Source organism: Amblyraja radiata, chromosome 34 (genome assembly GCF_010909765.2).
Source record: "Amblyraja radiata isolate CabotCenter1 chromosome 34, sAmbRad1.1.pri, whole genome shotgun sequence".
Lineage (NCBI taxonomy): Eukaryota > Metazoa > Chordata > Chondrichthyes > Rajiformes > Rajidae > Amblyraja > Amblyraja radiata.
Genome location: NC_045989.1, coordinates 12,696,725 through 12,717,299, shown reverse-complemented (window position 1 = coordinate 12,717,299; position 20,575 = coordinate 12,696,725). Strand labels below are relative to the sequence as shown.

Here is a 20,575-nt window from a genome sequence, read left to right as displayed (position 1 = left end):
CAAGGTCTGAACTACAATAGACTTATTATTATTGCACTATAATAGTTTGTTTATTGTGTATGTGTATATATACACACTGAACCTTTTTTAAATGAAGTCTACTGCTGGAGAAACGCAGCAGGTCGAGTAGCGATTGTGGGAGAAAATGGGCAGACAACGTTTTGGGTCGGGATCTATATTCTGTAGGAGATTGTGTTCGGATTATGTGGGTTGAAGCAAGGGCCACTCCCTGCTCTGTATGTACAATGTTAGATACTACCTGATCCGATGAGTGCCTCCAGCAGCCCGTGTTTTTACTCAAAATGATAGAAGGACACGGATGCAATGCAGTTAGTGCAGATGGCCAAAAGGGTCGGCATGGACGCGATGGGCCGAAGGGACGTTTGCGTGCTGCTGCCATGTGGGTCGGTGTTGCAGAACGAGGTCCTCCCAACTCGGACCTCCGGCTTCCCACAATACCCGGACCTCCAGTATCCCACAACCCCACGGTGTGACCGAGCAGGCGGGCGGGCGGCGATGGCGGAGCCTGACGACTGGGGTGAGCGCGGGATTGGGGACAGGGCCCGGGCTAAAGGCCGGCCGGCCGGGCGGGTGGCGACCCCCTCCCCCTCACGGTCTGTCCTCTCGTTAACCGGCGGCTTCCATCTCTTGCAGACACCGTGGACTTCGGAACGCCGGAGGAGTCGGAGACGAAGCCGGTGATCTTGGACAAATGGGAAGGCGAGGATGAGGAGGAGGACGTGAAGGTAAAGGCCGAGCGGCCAGACCGCGCCGGGCACAGGCTCCTCGGCGTGGGGTAGAAACTGCTGGAGCCGCTGGCTCGGCCACTCCACGGGCTGCTGCCCCCCCCCCCACACCCACACCCACACACCACGTTTATCTTGTGGGTGTGGAGGGAACAACCTGAATGTCGCCAGCCTGGGGGAAAGTGCCAGCATTCACCCTGGAGTTATGTACACGTCATATGTTCGCCCCGCTGGGCCAAGTTGCCCGTCCGTCCTGGCCTCCATAATTGGGTTCCGGTTTCTTTTTGGCCTCATCCTTGGTAATATTTGCCTCGTTAATTTCTGGCCTAATACCCACAAGTGCACCTGGTTTCTTAGCTGGGTTTAATCGAGTCATACAGTTCCGAAACAGGCCCTTCGGCACAATACTTCAGATGTGTCCTGCACCTCCCAATCCCAGTATCCTGTTCTTTCTATCTTTAGTTTCCCCTGAGGTCAAAATATCCCTCATTTGTTAACACTGAATAGAAGTTAGAAACAAGGAACTGCAGATGCTGGTTTACAACATAAGTGGCCATATGCTGCCACCAGCATACCCTCACTCTGTCTCTAAATAACACTTCATACTTGTTTTGGCCTATTCCCTGCTGTGCTTTGTCCCGCCCCTACTCTCGTACACCTTTATTTTCCCACCCCTACTATCGGTTTGAAGAAGGGTCCCGACCTGAAACATCGCCTATCCCAGTTGGCCTAAGATGCTGCTTAACCCGCTGAGCTATTCCAGTACCCTGTGTCTTCTTCTGAATACGTTATTGCATTTGCTTCTCAAAAATAAACTTTATTCACAATATATGAGGTAATTACAATTCTCTGAATTGGTTGAACCATTAACTCAATATATTCTCATACAGTGTATCAAAAGTACTTGTGTTTCCTCCTCAAGCAATGAAATGTTTGAGGTGTTACGCGGCACCCAACCTCTCAGTGCGTGTGAAAGTAAGATCCTAGATACAGATTAAACCCAAGCAATCTAGGGAAAGCGTGCAAACTTTACACAGATAGCACCCGAGGTCATTACCGAACCCGAGTCTCATGCGCTGTGAGGCAGCAGCTCTACCAGCTGCACCATTGCTGTCTGTTAGATTGTGCTCGTTGGCAGCATTTACTCATGAACATCCTACACTGGAGGACACATATCTTAGTGTTCTTTATGGAAAATGTTTTGTGGTTGGTTTGCTATGCTTTTCAATAAGGTTTCCCACTCTCCCGCTTCTGATACACATTGTAGTTATGGTGAACTATGTCCTTTGCTGGATATTATGGTATTGGGCTTCATACCCCCGTGATCAGTAATGGTAAATAAATTGCTTTGCTTTATAAACCTTGTTCTGGGGAATTAAAGCGGAAAAGATGGTGAATGTTCAGGTTTCTCCATGCACCTTTATCTGTGGCAATGTTTAATTCTGAAATGTTAGAGCGAAAAATTAAAATTATGTTTGTCAGTAGACTTCAGATTGGTCCTTTTGCTATTGATTTGCACCAAAGATGTTGCTAGGAGTGTTGAATTCTATGCATTCAAGTGGATTAATATGGCGTCCCAAAAGTTGGTATGGATCATTGGGACAAAAAGCTTACTGGTAGTTTATTTGATTTGGGTGAGTAGGGGTTGATGAAGAGTGGACTTATTATACACAACATCACAGATTTTGGGTCTTCTGCCTACACTGTAGTAGAGGATAATATCCCATTGTGTGGGAAAGAACTGCAGATACTGGTTTAAAATGAAAATAGACAAAATGCTGGAGTAACTCAGCAGGACAGGTAGCATCTCTGGAGAGAAGGAATGGGTGACGTTTCGGGTCGAGACCCTTCTTCAGATAATATCTCATTGTTCTATTGAAGCCCTCTTGTTCTTCTCAGTATTTTAAACATACCTGACAACTGCTTGAAATTGGTGTTCAGTTGAAACATGAATAGACACATCCTGTGTTTAAAGAGGATTCTGGAAGGTCTTTAGAGGTGATGCTCCCACTTGCCAAGTTGCTCTATCTATTGGAAAATACTTGGTTTCCCCATTTTCCATGCTTCCTGCATTCCTTCAAGGCCCAATTGCCCACCTGGTCCCCTGCTTCCTCGTGGGAGGGTGAGGGAGAGGGAGGTTTTAGGTCCACACCCTTCTTCAGACTGGATGTTCTGACATTCAATCTCTAAGTCCTCTGACAACTTTGGTTAATTGGCTACGCCATGTGTAAAATGCTGTTAAAATTCAGTAACACCCAATACTGAACTCCCTTTATTGTAGATCCAGTGAAAACATTGGCGATGTAAAACAATATTGGCATGTAGTCATATTGTAAAACTGTCCTGATAGTCCCGAAAGCAAGAACAAGGGTGAAAAGTTTTAAAATGTCAGCAAAATTAGTATGCTGAATTAACCCCTTAATCTTCTGCTGACTATTACAAACCATTCAAGCTTTATGTCATCAGATTGATACAAGGCATTTGGCTGACTTGATTTAAAAAAAAATGTTATTGTTCAATGAATTTCATCTTTCAAAAGCAAGACTTGTGTATTTACTACTATCATTATGGCAATCTTGGAATTAGTATAGGAATCAATAATCACAAGCCATAAAGCAAAGTCCAGCAGATCTGGCAAATGTTGAGTAAGAATGGAAAATGGTCGCAACGGTCAGCAGGATAGACAGCAACCGTGGAGAATGAAATGTGGCATTAATGTTTCGGGTCAATTATTTTTTTTGAGAACCTGGTTTCATTTTAATTTGTGCTATGAACGATGTGCATTATTAAATTTAATCCTTTAAAATTTGGATTGTGTAACTATATTTGTCACTAGTATTGTGAGCAAGTTGAGTTAATGAATATCACAGGAGTAAGTAATCTAATATCAAACATTAAGCGCTTCTGAAGATAGCAGTTTTCAGATTTTTTTTGTTGGCATCTTATTTTGATGTGTCCCTCTAACACACATTATTGTTAATAAAATCCCAGGATGAATTTGGGAGAAATGTCTTTTTCCAGATAATGCTAAACACGTGGAAATCGCCATCGTGTGGAATGGTTGAGGCACAGATCCATGTAAAGGATAGCTGACGGAGGTGGAAGTAGCGAGATATCAAGTGATATACTAATGTAGAGAAGCTAGTGTAGAGTAGAGATATCAACAATTGGGCCACATGACCAGTTTTGGTTCAAAGTGTTCTATTACTTTCTGCAATAATACTTCTATGAAGTCATACAGTACAAAACCAGTCCATTCAGCCCAACAGATCGATGCCAAGGTCGTAAGCGAGTTCCTTTTGCCTGCTTTTGGTCTTTAACTGACTTCTTCCTGTTATGTAGCTGTCCAAATTTATTTTAAATTCCTCAACACTTTATCTGCCAGTTAATTCCATAAATGCACCACCCTCTGTGTAAAATGGTTACCTGTAGGTTCCTTTAAATCTTTTTCCTCTCACCTTGTATCTCTAGTTTTTGATTCTCTTTCATCTGGGTTGCTAGATGATAGTTTGTATGTAATGTGAAACAGTACATAGATTTTCAAAGCCATGTAAAGTGTTGTGAAAGGCATTAATTAATAAAGCTAGAGGGGGAATCTTTGGATCGAAAAGCCATGTTAGAAAGGTAAAGTTACAATGGTCATCGTTGAAAACATCAACGGGCACGGTGCCTTACAATGCTATGTACGACAGTGGCCACAACTTCTACTGAAGTGTGGATGGCCGTTGGCTCGCTAGGAGTTCATCTGCCCTTTGATAGGTCTTGTTTTTGGTCCTGCTGGGGATCCACAGCCCCTTCCTCACCTGGCAAACCAGGTGGGGGAGACGGTTTAGACGCTGACTATCCGACCATGGAGCAGGTAGCACGGGATTACATGATAGCCATGGCGGTGGGAACTCCCCCTGACCTGACCTAAAATTGTCATGGAGGATTTCAATATGCAAGTAGACTGGGAAAATCAGGTTGGTACTAGATCCCAAGAGAAGGAATTTGTAGAATTCCTACAATTTCCACAGCAGATGGGCAAGGTCCTCAATGAGTATTTCTCCTCTGTTTTTACTGTGGAGAAAGACATGAGGACTGGGAAACTTGGGGTAGTCAATGGAAGTGTCTTGAGAGCAATCAGTATTACAGTTGAAGAGGTGCTGAAGGTCCTGATGCATATGATGGTAGACAAATCTCCTGGGCCTGATCAGGTATCCGAGTACACTATGGGAAGCTAGAGAGGAAATTGCAGGTCTTTTGGCTGCTTCCATTACAAATTGTTCATCAAAACTATGCAAATATATTACTGTGTCCATCTCCTTGCTGTATGGATAACATTTCAGCATATATCATGAGGAATTTCTAACAAATTCTGCTGCAAATTGCCTGACATTTTCTTATTTGACTGTTCAAAGGTAATTTTTTCAACGGGCAAAATGTGTGGCTTGGTAAAGCAAGCTGTAAATTTAGTGAGTCCTAATTCAAATATTTGCCTGATAATATGTTGGAGATGTTGATACAGACTAGTATTCCAGCTCCGCAATATCAACTACAGATTTGAATCTGTTCTCAACTTTTTAATTTCTTAAGTATTGTTAGAAAGAATGTTTAGCTGCTTTAGGGGATGACATTGGGCAATGGAAGTATAAAATGGGCTCTCACTTAACTTTTTTTCTCTGATGCCAGCCGGGTAACCTAGGCAGCTTTTTAGATTGCCAAATGACAGTTTAGGTGGTCATTTAAGACGGCTTGCATGACGCGTGCGATAATGTGCTCGGACGAAGTGCGTAGTTACCAGTCGGAATTATGCTCAATGAAGCATTCACATATTATTTCTGCTTCAAATAAAGTAACAAACTGAACATATTCACCAATCAAAACATGATATGTACCACAATGACATGCAGCAAAATTACAATACTGTATCTCAACTCTTTTTACACGTTGCAGTGAAAGCAATTTCTATGATTTCTTTCCACTTCCAAACAAAAATGTGGTTGGATTATTCAGCGTATGATCAACCTCGGTTGAGACCAAGCGCAGTCTTGGCGATCGCTTCGCACAACACCTCCACTCAGTTCGCAAGAACCAACCTGATCTCCCGGTGGCTCAGCACTTCAACTCCCCCTCCCATTCCGAATTTGACCTTTCTGTCCTGAGCCTCCTCCATGGCCAGAGTGAGGCTCACCGCAAATTGGAGGAACAGCACCTCATATTTCGCTTGGGTAGTTTACACCCCAGCGGTATGAACATTGGCTTCTCCAATTTCAGGTAGTCCTTGCTTTCTCCCTCCTTCCCCTCCCATTCCCAGCTCTCCCACAGCCTACTGTCTCCACCTCTTCCTTTCTTTTTCCCGCCCCGACATCAGTCAGAAGAAGGGTCTCGACCCGAAACGTCACCTATTCCTTCGTTCCATAGATGTTGCCTCACCCGCTGATTTTCATAGGATACATTTTCACAAAGATATTTACTCTTTGTAGAAAAAGAGGGAACAAAACCCTAAATTAAATTTCTTTTGGGGTAGTTGGTGTGGATTAATCTAATTTTACTTGTTACACCTTCAGTGGAACATTTGGGACAATTGCTACATTTATAGATGGAAGGTGTTGCATCAACAAATGGTCATTTAAATTGTCTTTGTTTCCATAGGACAATTGGGATGATGAGGACGAAAAGAAGTCAGTTAAGACAGGTAAAAATGAAGATTGCTTTATAATTCTAAGAGAGACACAAAAAACTGTAGCAACTCAGCGGGTGAGGCAGCATCTCTCGAGAGAAGGAATGGGTGACGTTTACGAGTCGAGACCCTTCTTCAGACTAGTAAGGGGAAAGGAATGTAGATGCTGATGTAGAGATAAAGAATTAAATATATGCAAAAAAGTAACGATGATAAATGAAACAAGCAAATATAGGCTGTTCGTTGGGTGAAAACGAGAAACTGGTGTGACGGGTGGGAGAAGGATGGAGAGAGGGAATGCCGGGGTTACCTGAAGTTAGAGAAATCAAATTCATACCACTGGGCTGTAACCTGCCCAAGCAAAATATGAGATGCTGTTCCTCCAATGTGCGTTTAGCCTCGCTCTGACAATGGAGAAGACCTAGGATAGAAAGGGCAGTGTTGGAATGGGAAGGAGAATTGATGTGTTTAGCAACTGGGAGATCAGGTTGATCCAGGTGGACTGAGCAAAGGTGTTCAGCAAAACGATTGCCAAGTCTACGTTTGGTCTCGCCGATGTACAAGAGTCCACATCTTGAACAATGGGTACAGTAGATGACCTGTGATTCATGATAGAAATAAATAAAAATATGAGAGGCATAAATAGGATAGGCAGTCAGAATCTTTTTCCCAGGATGGAAAAATTAAATACTGCAGGAAATAGCTTTAAGGTGATTGGGGCAAAGTTTAAAAGAGATGTGTGGGACGTTTTTTTACAGAGGGTGGACGCTACAGGTATTTAAAATACTTTTCGAAAGGCATATGGATATGCAGGGGATGGAGTGATATGGGTTATGTGCAGGTAGATAGGTGATGGTAGACATAACATGCTTGAGTAACTCAGCGTGACAGGCAGCATCGCTGGAGAGAAGGAATGGGTGACATTTTGGGTTGAGACCCTTCTTCAGACTGGTGTCGGGAGTGGGCGGGACAGAGATAGAATGTAGTCAGAGACAGTAAGATTGGTGGGAGAACTGGAAAGGGGAAGGTGGAGAGAGAGGGGAAAACAAGGGCTATTTGAAGTTAGAAAAGTCAATGTTCATACCGCAGGGGTGTTAGCTACGCAAGCGAAATATGAGGTGCTGTTCCTCCAATTTGCGCTGAGCCTCACTCTGACAATGGAGGAGGCCCAGGACAGAAAGGTCAGATTGTGAATGGGAGGGGGAGTTAAAGTGCTGAGCAACCGGGAGATCAGGTAGGTTAAGGCAGACTGAGTGGAGGTGTTCAGCGAAATGATCGCCAAGCCTGTGCTTGGTTAAGTGATGGTCTTAGCATTATGTTTGGCACAGACACTGGACCAAAGGGCCTGTTCTTGTGCTGTTCTGTTCTATGTTTTATGCCTGAACAATGTTGCAACATAATGAACCAACTCTCATACTCAATGTATTTTCCTATGCTGTAAAGCATAGCCCCCATCCACCTCTTCACAAAACCACATTGAACTTCTGAATTTCCCTGAGGGGATCAATAAAGTATTTATTATTATTATTATTATTATTATTATTATTATTAATTAGTCACAGCCTTTCCAAGTTAACTTTTATTCTCTACCTTGGAATCTTCTCCAACAACTTTCCTGCTACTAATGTAAGAGCTCCAGGTAATAGTTTCTTGGCTTGTCCGTACTGCCCCTTTGGAACAACTACCTCCAATCTTCTCGTACCTCACCAATGGCTAATAAATATACAATATATCGCTGTCAGAGTCTGTCTTTGTTAAAGTTCTCTCCTATAAACCCTATAAACGTCAAATTTTCAATATCAATTCGCTACTCTTGACATGTGCTTCCCATGATCAAACCTTCAATATCCTTTAAGGTTATCTAGCAGGAGCAAGCTGACTCAACTCTTACTATCTTACTTATTAGATGCTGTTTTCGATCCTTCCCCTTTTAATGATCCTTCCATAAGCTAGGGTACAGTTCTATTCCCTTCTATCTCATTGTGGACATTGGACTTCGACTCTGAAACTGATGCTCTACAATGATTATTATATTTCTGCACTTTATATCTTTCCCATCACTCTACTCATTTACTTTTTGTTTGGCTTGATTGTATTTATGTATAGTGTTTGGCTTGATTGTATTTATGTATAGTGTTATCTGATTTGATATGATAGATGCAAAAGGAAGCTTTTCACTATACATTGATACACGTGACAAATAAACCAAAACCTAAATAAAAAATGGAAATAGAACTCCATCCACTAAACCCACATCAGACAAATGAAAACATTACGTTGGATATTGCAGGTCAGATCGAAATGGCAAAACTAAATGCATCATTTTTACTTATAACTGATAAAATGATATAAACCATGTCACCAGCTGGGGTGCTGATCTTTCTGGAATTTTTAATACAGAAGGCAAGGTTTCAGAAAAGAAGAAATTAAGTGACAGGATTAAAGAGAAAGAGGAAAAAGAGAAGCAACTGAAGAAGAAAATCGCAGCTCTAAAAAATGTAAGTTGCTACTTTTCATGGGGAAATTCCTGCGAGCATCTTTTCAGCCAGTAGAGGGCCCTTGCTGGGGAATTGAATGCCATTATAAATTATAAATGTGACAGTGAAATGCTCTAGCATTCAGCATTGACCTAAATTCAGGACTAAACACAAAGCAGTCAGGATGTACACTTCTGCTGAACCCTCCCTTGGAAATTTGGAAATGCAAAAGGAGTTTTAACTGCAACAGTAAATATTCATTGTAATCTTATTGAAGAAGTAAAAGGTGGCATTTGAGGAGAATGGGTGGTTTGTTTCATCACATTTCTGCCAGTATTATTTTGTTTTACATTTGTTTTTATAAGGATGATATGTTATCTGACCTCAGGCAAACATCCCACATATTGGTATTTATGTCAGACTTCAAAGTCACAACTCAATCCCTGTTTTAAGATCATTCATTGGCTCATTATATTTCTTTAAAATTTGCTCTCACATTTTTAACACAGACGGTGAATGCAAACATGTCGCACCATTATCTCTGATGCTGGTGAACATGGGGATTTCTAATGGAACAATCCATTAAGGAGTGGCATGGTTTTTAACACAGCTGACTAGACATGCTCTCTTCTGCATTCAGTCCTTGGAATATTTGGTATTTGGTTTGATTGGATCACTGCTTGGATAGGAGTTGTTGCACAAGGAGTTTTATGGTATTTTCATGAATTCCCTATCTCAATGAATCAAAAGCCCATACTCACCAATAAAGAAGATGATTCACCCCAGGAAAATTGGTACACACCTTTCTGAGCCGCCTTTTCTAGTAGACTGGGAGTTACTGAATGTGAATTCAAATCACAGTGTGGCAGTTTGACAACTTGGTACAAATTAATTATAAAGCAGTTCTCAAAGTGACTGAAGGTGATGGATTGTTCCAAAACCTAGCTGATTTACTCATGTTCTTTAGGAGGTTGCCCAGTAAGGATCTGTATGCAACTCCAGCTCAACATCAACTTGGTTGACTTTTAACTGCCCCTGGCATAACATTGCATTGTTTAGACCTTAGGCAGTTCAGGAAGGTGGTCCATTTCCTCCTTAACCTAGTTAGGAATAGGCAATATCATGTCTTGAGAATAAATTAATATAGAATTTGTGAAATAATGAGGAATAGGAAAAGTAAAAATTTACAGGTGTGGTATTTTGATGTTACTGAGAGGTACTGAAGGCACGTCATACTGCAGCAGTCTAACATTTCTTTTAAGTCGTTAAAAGCGCAGGAACCTGCAGATCTCTCGACAGAGGAACAACTAGCAGAGAAACTTCGACTAGCGAAGCTACAGGAGCAGGCAGACTTGGAAGTTGCGAAGGACACATTTGGTAAGCTGGCAATGAATGTTCTTTAAGTTAAATTCGGATACAGCATTATTTGGATAGTTTCTTGTTGATAGAGTATCCAAGGTGATAGTGTGGCACTGCATGTGTGCCCAGCATTTTCTGAAATTATTGGGCTCTGATCTCAATTGATTTTCAGTAAATAGCTGCTGGAACTCCCCTGGGCACAATCACCTTGTTTTTCATGCTCTGTGGCAAAGTGTTGTGAACAGTTCCAGAAAGTGTGAGTCTGAAGGCCGTTTTGTTTAACTGAGCTAAACTGACCAAGAACTTCCCAACATTAATCCCTGGTCAACATGAAATTAACTAATGTTAGCCAGGGAATTAAGAGATTTTATCAATAGGCTGTTATTGAAATTAAGCCGACTAATTTGCAGTGGAAGTGCCTTACCTGTTTTGATTTGTGAGAGACCGATATCTCTCGCGTGGCTGGGGTTTTCTGCCCATCCATAATTGTCCCTGGGAATTTATGTGTGAGCTGCTACCTGGAACTTCTGCAATCCTTGTGGAGCTATTCTGATAGTGTTTCCCATATTTGATGGATGTGGAGGACTTTGCAGCTGAAGAGCAGCCCATAAAATGGAAAAATTAATTAACAAAGCCTTCCACAGTGTTAGAAAGAACAGCTAATTGGCTGAGAACAGATTGTCTTGGTGGATCCCAGAGCAGAAATTTACTCCCATCATCGTGATGATCACTTGACATTCTTCCACTGGCTCTCATGTTAATTGCACATTTAAATTTAAGCTATGAAATAAATTTGGAAGGTTTTGGAATAAGGGACAGGCCGTGGAACTATTTAAATGACTTTTAAAGAACTGGCACAGATGCAATGCATTGAATAGCCTCCTGGGGGGGGGGGATGATCAAGACATTTAGAGAAGCAATTGGAGTAAAACTTGGTGCAGTTCTGTTTTTTTGCTATAGATGGGGCTGAAACGCCACGGCTAAAGCTGCATGGATGTTTGAAGCCAGGACATTTTATTATTTCTGTTTGCACTTAGTCTTAGACTTGGACTTTTGAGTGGTTCAATATGCAGAAAAAATGATTTTCTATTGCTTTTACCTCATGTGAGCAATGCCATTTCATAAGCACAGCAGGATCTGCCCGTTCTGATTTTTCTGGTCCAGAGTTATCTAGCTGCACTCCATTCAATCATTTAAGCACATTTTAAAATAGAAGGCCTTGCCTTTAACATTCAGTGTCGCACTTTCTGCATTTTCTGAAGTCAGCAGATATTTACGTATGTCCAGAATAGTTAGCTGTTTTTCAGAATTAGTTTGGAGGTCTTTCTGAAAGGTGAAGGATCACAAAACTTACAATAAAGCCTGGAACCTTTGCTACAGTTCTTGAATTGCTATTTAAATTCATTTTGAAAGTTTATTCAAATTCTGTGCAAATTCCAGTGTAGAGTGCTGCAGCTACAGTGCCCTCCATAATGTTTGGGGTAAAGACCCATCACTCATTTATTTGCCTCTACTCTACAATTTGAGATTTGTAATAGAAAGAAATCACGTGGTTAAAGTGCACATTGTCAGATTTTATTAAAGGCAATTTTTATTTTGGTTTCACCATGTAGAAATTACAGCAATTAATTGGGTGCTTTCTCAGAATGTGACATGATTGGCTTAGCAATACTATTGGTGGAAAATATTAGCAAAAGCTCCTGATTATTTTATGTTTTCCTTTCCATTCCAGATTGTTGGAAGGATATATAAACATGTTTCAGCTATGATGGCCCAAGGTGTTGTGGCATTTCTAGAGTCCATGGGAGTGGACACCAAATGTTGGTGCCTTCCAAGTTGAAAATTATGAATAAGGGTTATCTGCGCTGTTGATATTTGTGCTGAGATGGTTTTAAAAAAAAGACTGACAAGCTTTGCTATGAAAATGAATGAGATTAGTGGGAAAATATTTTTATTACTTTTAAATTAAAGCTTCAATCTAGACAGACATAAAGAAATTAAAAATAGAGGTTTAAAGATCAGGAATTGAGGCCAGGTCATTTGCAGAAGAGGTAATATGGCCTTTGACATTTCAGTAATTTCGCAACATTTCCATGGGAATTGTGGGGAGCACAAAGCTCGCCTTGATATCTGACAGCTATACCAAGGAATGTCTAAAAGACAAAGTGGAAGGAATAATGGGAGCCAGATTAGTTCTTGAAACAAACTCTCTTTGTAATTCTTTAAATTCCTGAAGTGAAAATATCACCTATTTTCTTGGTATATTGACCATTGGTTAATTCAGAAAGGATAGTGAGCCACATTGTATGACTGGTGTGTGCTCACTTTGAGCTTTGTTTTATGTAATATTACATTCTGGGCTCTTGTGCACCACCATAAGTCGTTCTACTGCTCCAAACCGATCTCCAATTTCAATGCTCACAGGTATAAACCATCTGGGCAATCAGTTGAGGGATTAATATTGGCAACTAATGGATGACTTAAGAGTTCAGAATTTAGCTTCATACTTATATTACACTGGTGGGAATTGGCCATTAGTTCCTACTCCAGTTTACCAGAAATTTTCAAAATGTAACAATAGGTGTTACATCATTACCCACTGCAAATGAAAATTAGCCAGTTCCAATCAGTTGACTGCATTCAGATTCCTCTTTGAGATAGTTTTTTATTGTGCTCTAGATTGCACGTGGGAGGATTTTTTACATTATTTTGTTATGTGTTGTGGCTTGTAGGTTTGTGCCATTATTTCCCAGTGAGGGTTGAGGTTGTGTGTGGACAGTCTGGCTGGGAGGAGAATTGTGCTTTAGGAATGAAGCTATGTGGTCAATTCTAGTCCTGGAATATTACATATGGTCAGGATAAATCTGGTCTTAAAGTAAGGAACTTTTACATAAAGGGAAACTGAAGTTACATTTGTTTTTTGAATCAAGTGTGTGTAGGACATTATTTGCTTCACTGTTGAGTTTGTGATCCGAGGTAAACTATTAAATATATAGGGTGGGACCTGGGGGACTCTTTTTCATGAACTTCACAGCTCCATTGATGATTTGATCCATGGCATCTAAGCCTCCGCTTGGCTCCTTTCCTGCTTGTTGCAGTGAGTGGTGTAAAGTACCCTTGAATTGAATTGATTGTGGCTGAAGGTGCAGGACTTCAATAAGAGTGTCAATGATTAAATCAAGTGGTGTTGATAATCTTCAATTGATCTGAAAACATTGATGAAAAGCTGTATAGATTAACTGCTCCACTTCATCTACTCTCCCGGAGGGCATATTTTAGAAGCCCTTTGATTAGGTTCTGCATGTGAGGCTTGTAATAAGATAGGAGCCCATGGTAGTAGAGGCAAGGTTCTAGCATCGAAAGAGATTGTCAGTGGAAATAAAGGGGGCCTTTTCTGGTTGGCTGTCGGTGACTTAATGGGGTTCAGCAAGGGTTAGTGTTGGATACGCTACTCTTTAATTTGTATATTAATGATCTGAATGAGGAAATTGATGGCTTTGTGGCCATGTTTGCAGATGATACAAAGATAGTCGGAAGGTCAAGCAGTGTTAAGGTAGCAGATAGACTGCTGAAGGAATTGGACAGGTTTGGAGAGTGATCAATTTTGCTCCTGTCTCATGGTCTTGTATCCCTGTCTCTCGGCTTCCTCATTGCTCATCGTTGTGTGAAGACGGAGAAAGACGTTTTTTTGGAATTGACTAAGGAATACAGAGCATTGAATACAAGGTGGAGCACTGAAACATTCTTGTAATACTCAAGATAAATGTTACATGTCTTGCTGTCAGCTGCATCCTCCTTGCAAATAATTGATTTTCTATATGGCAAAATTTTAAATAATTTGTAATTAAGTGGTTTTTTGATTTGACGAAATTGTGAAGGCGTCTTATGAAGCAGAAAAATCTTAAGAGATGTATGGAATGTGATTGTTTTGAGATAGGATTGTAACTGTTTCCAAGCAGTAATGCCAATATTGGGGTGTAGTAGAAAATAAAGACCTAGTTAATAATATGACTGATTCCTGCTCATTGTGAACCCAGTTTTGGTGCTGACTCTCCAAGGTTCCATATCATAATAAAATGTCCTCTAGTTGAATCTTCATCTTCCAAGCAATTTAGTAGAATATGTTTTTAGTAGAAAGAGTGGCACAGCTGGTATAGCTGCTGCTTCACAGTATCAGAGACCTGGTTCATTCCTGACCTCCGGCATTATGTGGAATCTCTCTACGGAGTGACCACGTGCGTTTCCTCCAGGTGCTCGTTCCCTTCCACATCCCAAAGGCGAGTGTGTAGGTTAATTGGCTCTGTAAAATTGCCCTTAATGTGCAGGGAGTGGATGAGAGAGTGGATAGTAGAACTAGTGTGCAGGTAGGCGTAGACTTGTTGGGCCAAGGAGCCTGTTCCCATACTGTATATCTAAACTAAACAATAAAGTAAATCTCCATGTTATGGGAAGAAAGATGAACTTGCATCCCTTTGAACTTGAGGAAGATCAGAGCAGTTTTCCTGAGCCCTGGCAAATATTTATCTACCAGTGAGCAACACATTTGATTTATAAATTGTTGTTTTTGAGACTTTGCCTACTGGATGCTGTGCTCTACAAATAAACAATTGGCTGTAAATATTTTAGTATGCCCTGAAGCCATGATTGGTCTTGGTCTCCTTTTTCCCCCTGCTAATGTGGGAGTTACATCTGGTCTGTAGCCCTGAATCACTGGAACTGAGAAACATCTAATGTTTGTAGTTGAAGTATTCAAGCTAGGTAATCTGGGGACTGCCTTACACCTAAGGTATGTTGTGTGGAAAACCAAGAATTGTGAGGAGGAATTTGATAATGCATTACCTAGGGGGAGAGGTATAATCTAAGTGCATAAAGTCTTTGCTGCAGAATTTTGCCTCTCTACTGTAGGAACATCTTAACTCTATTATTGCTGATTTTTGTCTTTCTTATTGATAACATTTACTGAATCACATGAAAGACTGTTTATGTTGTGAAAAGTGCATTGGGGTGTAAGGAACTTGAATTTTGAGACTCGTCCAAAGTAATAGAATTTTTGTTTCACGTTACCTTCCTCCAGGCATGAACAATGTAATGCAGTTTGGAATTGATTCCATGTGCCCATCTACTAGAGAAGACTTTACAGAATTTGGGAAACTTTTGAAGGAAAAGATTACACAGTTTGAAAAATCTATATATTATGTGGACTTCTTGGAAACCTTACTCCGAGACATTAGCATTTCATGTAAGTTGATTATGTGGGTTTAGACATTTTTGTTGGTTTATATATTTTGGCATTGTCAAAAATTACTAATCATGCTGGAATGGTCTTCTAATAGTCTTGTAGGATTTCAGAGTCTAACATTGAGCTTTTGTGTTATCAAAAATTGATCCGCCTCCAAGATAAATTTGGACATAATCTTCATACAGGATTCCTTGCATAATCAAACAGGGGAATTTTATTCAGTTCGTGTTTAGTTTATGCCGAGCCCAGAGGCATTTGTCTGATGGGTTCCATCTCCAGGGTAGTATTTTTGGGTGTTAAAATGTTGCTGTTTACTACTGGGCCCATGTGTGTTTGGGGTTGCAGGAGTTCAGCTCTGACATTTTTTTCAGTGGAAGTTGACGACTTGAAAAAGCTGAACAACTCTTTGACGTCACTGTCTTCTGAAAAACTTAAACAAGAAAAGGTAAGATGATCCTCGGCATCTCAATTTTTCCCACCTCATATTGGAGCCAAGAGGCGGATACAATAGTATTGAGTTTATAAACAGAGGCACAGAGATTCTGAACTCTGTTCAGGTCACAATCAAAAAGTAGGTGTGGCCTAGTGTAGAGTCGCCACTAAATCAGAGAGATTAAGATAAACATCCTGCCAAACATTTGATCTTAAAATTCTGGTTGTTCCATATGCAATACTGAGTCCTGATATGTTGGAATTGCAATATTTTGGAAAAAACATTAACCCAAAGCTGGGCAACATTTCACCTGTGAGATGTTTCCATCCAATTCACCTCTGTAAGTGGCATATTATTCACTATCACCATTCCCGTACCAACACTCGCCCTGCATCCATAATATTGTTCATGTGGGTGGCAAAGTTTGATCAGCAAAGTCTGCAGCCTAGACTTGGAATTATAAGTGTTCATCCAGATAAATGCTGTGAGAGTACTTGCTTCCATCACCCACTTAGGCGGTGTGTCCAGATTTCAACCACTTTGGGTGAAAACGTTCTGCCTGAGATACCTGTGAAGCCTCTAATGCTTTACCCTAAATTTATGCCCTCTAGCTTTAACTTTATACTTGTAAGTAAATGATATTGTGCTAGTTTGTATAAATGCTGAGTTATTTTGTATACGTTTTAATGAGATAATTTGAGGAAGGACATCCTTTGAGGCAGTGCAACATAGGTTCACGAGATTGATCCCTGGGATGGCAGGACTGTCATATGAGGAAAGATTGAAAAGACTAGGCTTGTATTCACTGGAGTTTAGAAGGATGAGGGGGACGGATCTTATAGAAACATATAAAATTATAAAAGAACTGGACAAGCTAGATGCAGGAAAACTGTTCCCAATGTTGGGCGAGTCCAGAACCAGGGGCCACAGTCTTAGAATAAAGGGGAGGCCATTTAAAACTGAGGTGAGAAAAAACTTTTTCACCCAGAGAGTTGTGAATCTGTGGAATTCCTTGCCATGGAGGCCAAATCACTGGATGGATGTAAGAGAGAGTTAGATAGAACTCTAGGGGCTAGTGGAATCAAGAGATATGGGGAGAAGGCAGGCACGGGTTATTGATTGGGGACAATCAGCCATGGTCACAATGAATGGCAGTGCTGGCTCGAAGGGCCGAATGACCTGCACCTATTTTTCTATGTCACAGAGAAAAAACTTAAAAGTAATACAAATTATTTTTGGGAGCATTATCACTAATACTGGTTCACTGACTTTTGTGAATTCTTTTCATTAATTCTGAAGTGATTTTTCTCGGTTTAAAGGACATTGGCATTACTTGTACAATGAACTCTGCACCTTTAGACCGGGAATGCCAATGTCCTTTAAGACTTGCTTAATTCACAAAGCATTTGGCCACCTGTCCTTTGATTTGATGTTAAGTTTTGTGTTCAATAACAATCATGAAGAACTTTGAGATTTTTTGATATTGAAGGTACAGGTTGTTGTAGAAGATTTACACACAAACAAACTCCTTTCAAATCTTTTGGTGAAGAAGGCTGACTATTTTTGTTTCAACCCTTTAGCAAAGCAAACCCAAGAAGAAGAAAAAGGCCCCTGTCCTCGCGGGTGGATTTAAGGCAAACCTGAAAGATGATCTTGATGACTATGATTACACGCAGGAGTACGATGACTTCATGTGATCCTGTCCTCGTGACCCAGGCTTCTTCCAGCATGTTTTTTGTAGACAACCTCCTGTTGCTGGTTTGTCCTTGAGCTGCACAGAACCCTTGCGTTGTTATGGAACTAGCCAGGACACTGGATGCCCCATAATAACATCAACAGGTTTTACTACTGGTACCATAATTACGCATCGTTACTGTCAGTGACAACACTCACATAGCACTGTGGAGAAAGTACCTGCATGGATTTGGGGTGGGTGGGGAAGAGAGCTATATATTTGGAAAAAAATATGGAGCCTTGCAGTGTCAATGCCTCAGCATCTATATTGTGACCTGAACTGACCTAATATCACGTTTATTGTGATACTGTAGAATTGCAGAGTCAGATTACTATTTTTAAAAGTTCTTAAATTTTGCCAGTGTTTTCTCTCTCAGAAACTAAAACAGTCCACTAGAGAACCTGATTTTCTGACATTGTGTCTTTTAGTTTCCGAGTCAGTCTGCCTTAAGAGAATGCTTACTCTGAATTGGGCTAATAGGCAAGAGCCATGTGGTCTCCTTATGGTGTTGCTTTTTTTGCCCCGCCCCCTTGGGAAACTGAAGACTAAAGAAAATAAAATTTCCATTTACTCTCTTTGCTCTTCCACCATCGCTTTAAAATAATGATCTTTTCATCAAATTACTGTTTTGTGGGAGCTTGCCGGTTACAGATTAACTGCTGCATTTCTTGCATTAAAACAGTGACTACAAAGAGTACTTAATTGGCTGTGAAGCACCTTGTTCCATCCTGAGTTTGTGAGAGGTGCTATATAAAACCCATGCTCTTATTTCAGGGGTAAAATATTGTGTGGCTAGGGTTTTGGGGAGAGTTAATCCATTGGCCTAGGTGTTCTCACTTAATGTATGACTGGTGTGTACAAAATCTAGTTGCAACAACGCCCACTTTGCTGGCATAGCTTGCTGGCGAGGAATGACTGACTGGTTGACAAACTGGACTGATGCCACTTTTTTAAATGGGATTATACTTTGAAGTCTGGCTTTAGGCAAGTCAGGGAAACTTACTCAGCCTTGAATGTTTCAATGCTGCCTATTTAATTGGTCCTATCAGAGACCTGGCATTTGGCTTTAAGCATTTTTGTTGAAAGCATGAGATAGCAGAAAGTAGACCCTTGTGAAAGGGTTTTGAATCAAAGATGCTAACAATAGGGGAAATTACTCTTCATGCCAGCGACTTGCACTAATGGAACTGAATGCAGAAACTTCAATGAAAATGCTGCAGTGTGAAATGTGGCCTTTATTTTTACATATTCCGCTAGAGTTGTGGGATAAACTCTCTTGCACGGTGTTGAAGGCATGTGCTGCTTACTAGCTGTAACTCTGGCTGGTCTTTTGTAATGGGTTGGAAGTGTGTATAAAGTGACATCAGTGCAGTAAATGTTCAGTTTATTCATTTTAACTGCACTTTACAAATATTCTACAATGATCATGAGGTGCTTTTGCAACCCAGTATAATTTCTTAGTAATGGGAAATTATGCATTATTTTCAAAGTCCCTTGGTATTATTTTAATTAGCAATAGTTGCATTTTGCAGTCGTGAACACAAACAGCTAACAGTAGCTCTTGTATTGACCTCTCTACCTGTCCCAAATTTATTATACGAAACATAACTTCCCACTATCCATTGAACAGTACAACAGATGAGTAATTTATTTTTACATTAATCTTATCTGTTGTTGATTAGTCAGGAAGGCTTTACTACATGTAAACATAATTGGACACTTGCTATGTTTCAGGAAAATAAATGAATATAATATCATTTTCTGCATTGTTTCTCGTGCCCTTCAGAAAATATAAACCAGACCTGGTTGTGCTTTACAAAGATTGCAGCATACATTCCCATTTGTTATAACTTTTTTATTTAAAGAGGACTGCTTTTCTAATTTTACCCATCTTTGATTTCACTCCTGTGAGATCAGAATTGTACTATACTAGGATGATTTTGCCTTATATATGGGATATTAACTGCTAATTATTTACCTCCAGGAGAACAAGTGGCCATCCAAGACACTATATTGAATTATCATTCCTTCAATGCTTGATCTGAAACTGCTAGTGATAATAGTATGGTTAAATGGCCATTCAGCCGCCACAAGTCTGTACCAGCTGTAGGTAGGTCAATCCCATTTTCTTCCACTGTACTACTTTCCTTGTATTCTTGTAAATTATAGCCTGTAAAAGCCTGCTTGACACCACCCTGGCAGGGGCTGTGTACAATTAAAGAAACCTTTCCCAACCATGCTTTATCTGTCACATAAAATTGGCAGCCCTATTCATTGAACATCCTGCTGGTAGAAGGTTCAAATCCCATGGGTCCTTCTGCCTGCCTTTGTTGTCCAGACTCTAGCCTAGATATGTATAGATGAGATGGTGCTACTATGAGAGGTTTGTATTACTGTCATACAAGCTTCAGTAATCTTAAACCATGCATTCTGACCAGGTGCTAGAAGTTGGTAGTTATGGCTACTTTCTGAATATTCAGTGCAGTTGTTACAGACCTGTGATGATGGTACAGACCAGTGAATGGATGCAGGCAGCAAAAACATGTTTAAAAAAAATGCATTCATTGTTTTATTTCAGCCACTGTATTCAGTGTCAGCATGTTCTTGGGCTGTAATTTACATTTGAAGGATAAATGCATGGTAGTCACTCTAATACCATTCAGAAACTCTACCCTGTACTGCACTTTGCTCAACTGCTATTTCCAAGTAGCAGCTGTATATATACACTGGGTCCGTGCTATTCATTCACCAAGAAATAGTTGTTTTTAGTCTGAATGTAAATAAGCGTTGTACTAAACACCAGTGAAATATTTAATGTGTAAGAAGGAACTGCAGATGCTGGTTTAAACCGAAGATATAGACACAAAATGCTGGAGTAACTCAGCGGGACAGGCAGCATCTCTGGAGAGAAGGTCTGAAAAAGT

The 20,575-nt window shown here is 40.5% G+C and overlaps 1 protein-coding gene across 1 annotated transcript; it reads left to right on the top strand.

The window, feature by feature from the left end:
• Positions 1–449: 449 nt before the first annotated feature.
• eif3j (eukaryotic translation initiation factor 3 subunit J) lies at positions 450–19,408 on the top strand. The gene is made up of 8 exons (XM_033050635.1): positions 450–538; positions 655–746; positions 6,381–6,423; positions 8,809–8,906; positions 10,148–10,262; positions 15,319–15,483; positions 15,855–15,928; positions 17,497–19,408. Exons 1-8 carry the CDS (start codon positions 517–519, stop codon positions 17,611–17,613), a joined length of 726 nt encoding a protein of 241 aa, XP_032906526.1. The 5' UTR covers positions 450–516; the 3' UTR covers positions 17,614–19,408.
• The last annotated feature ends 1,167 nt before the right edge of the window (positions 19,409–20,575 follow it).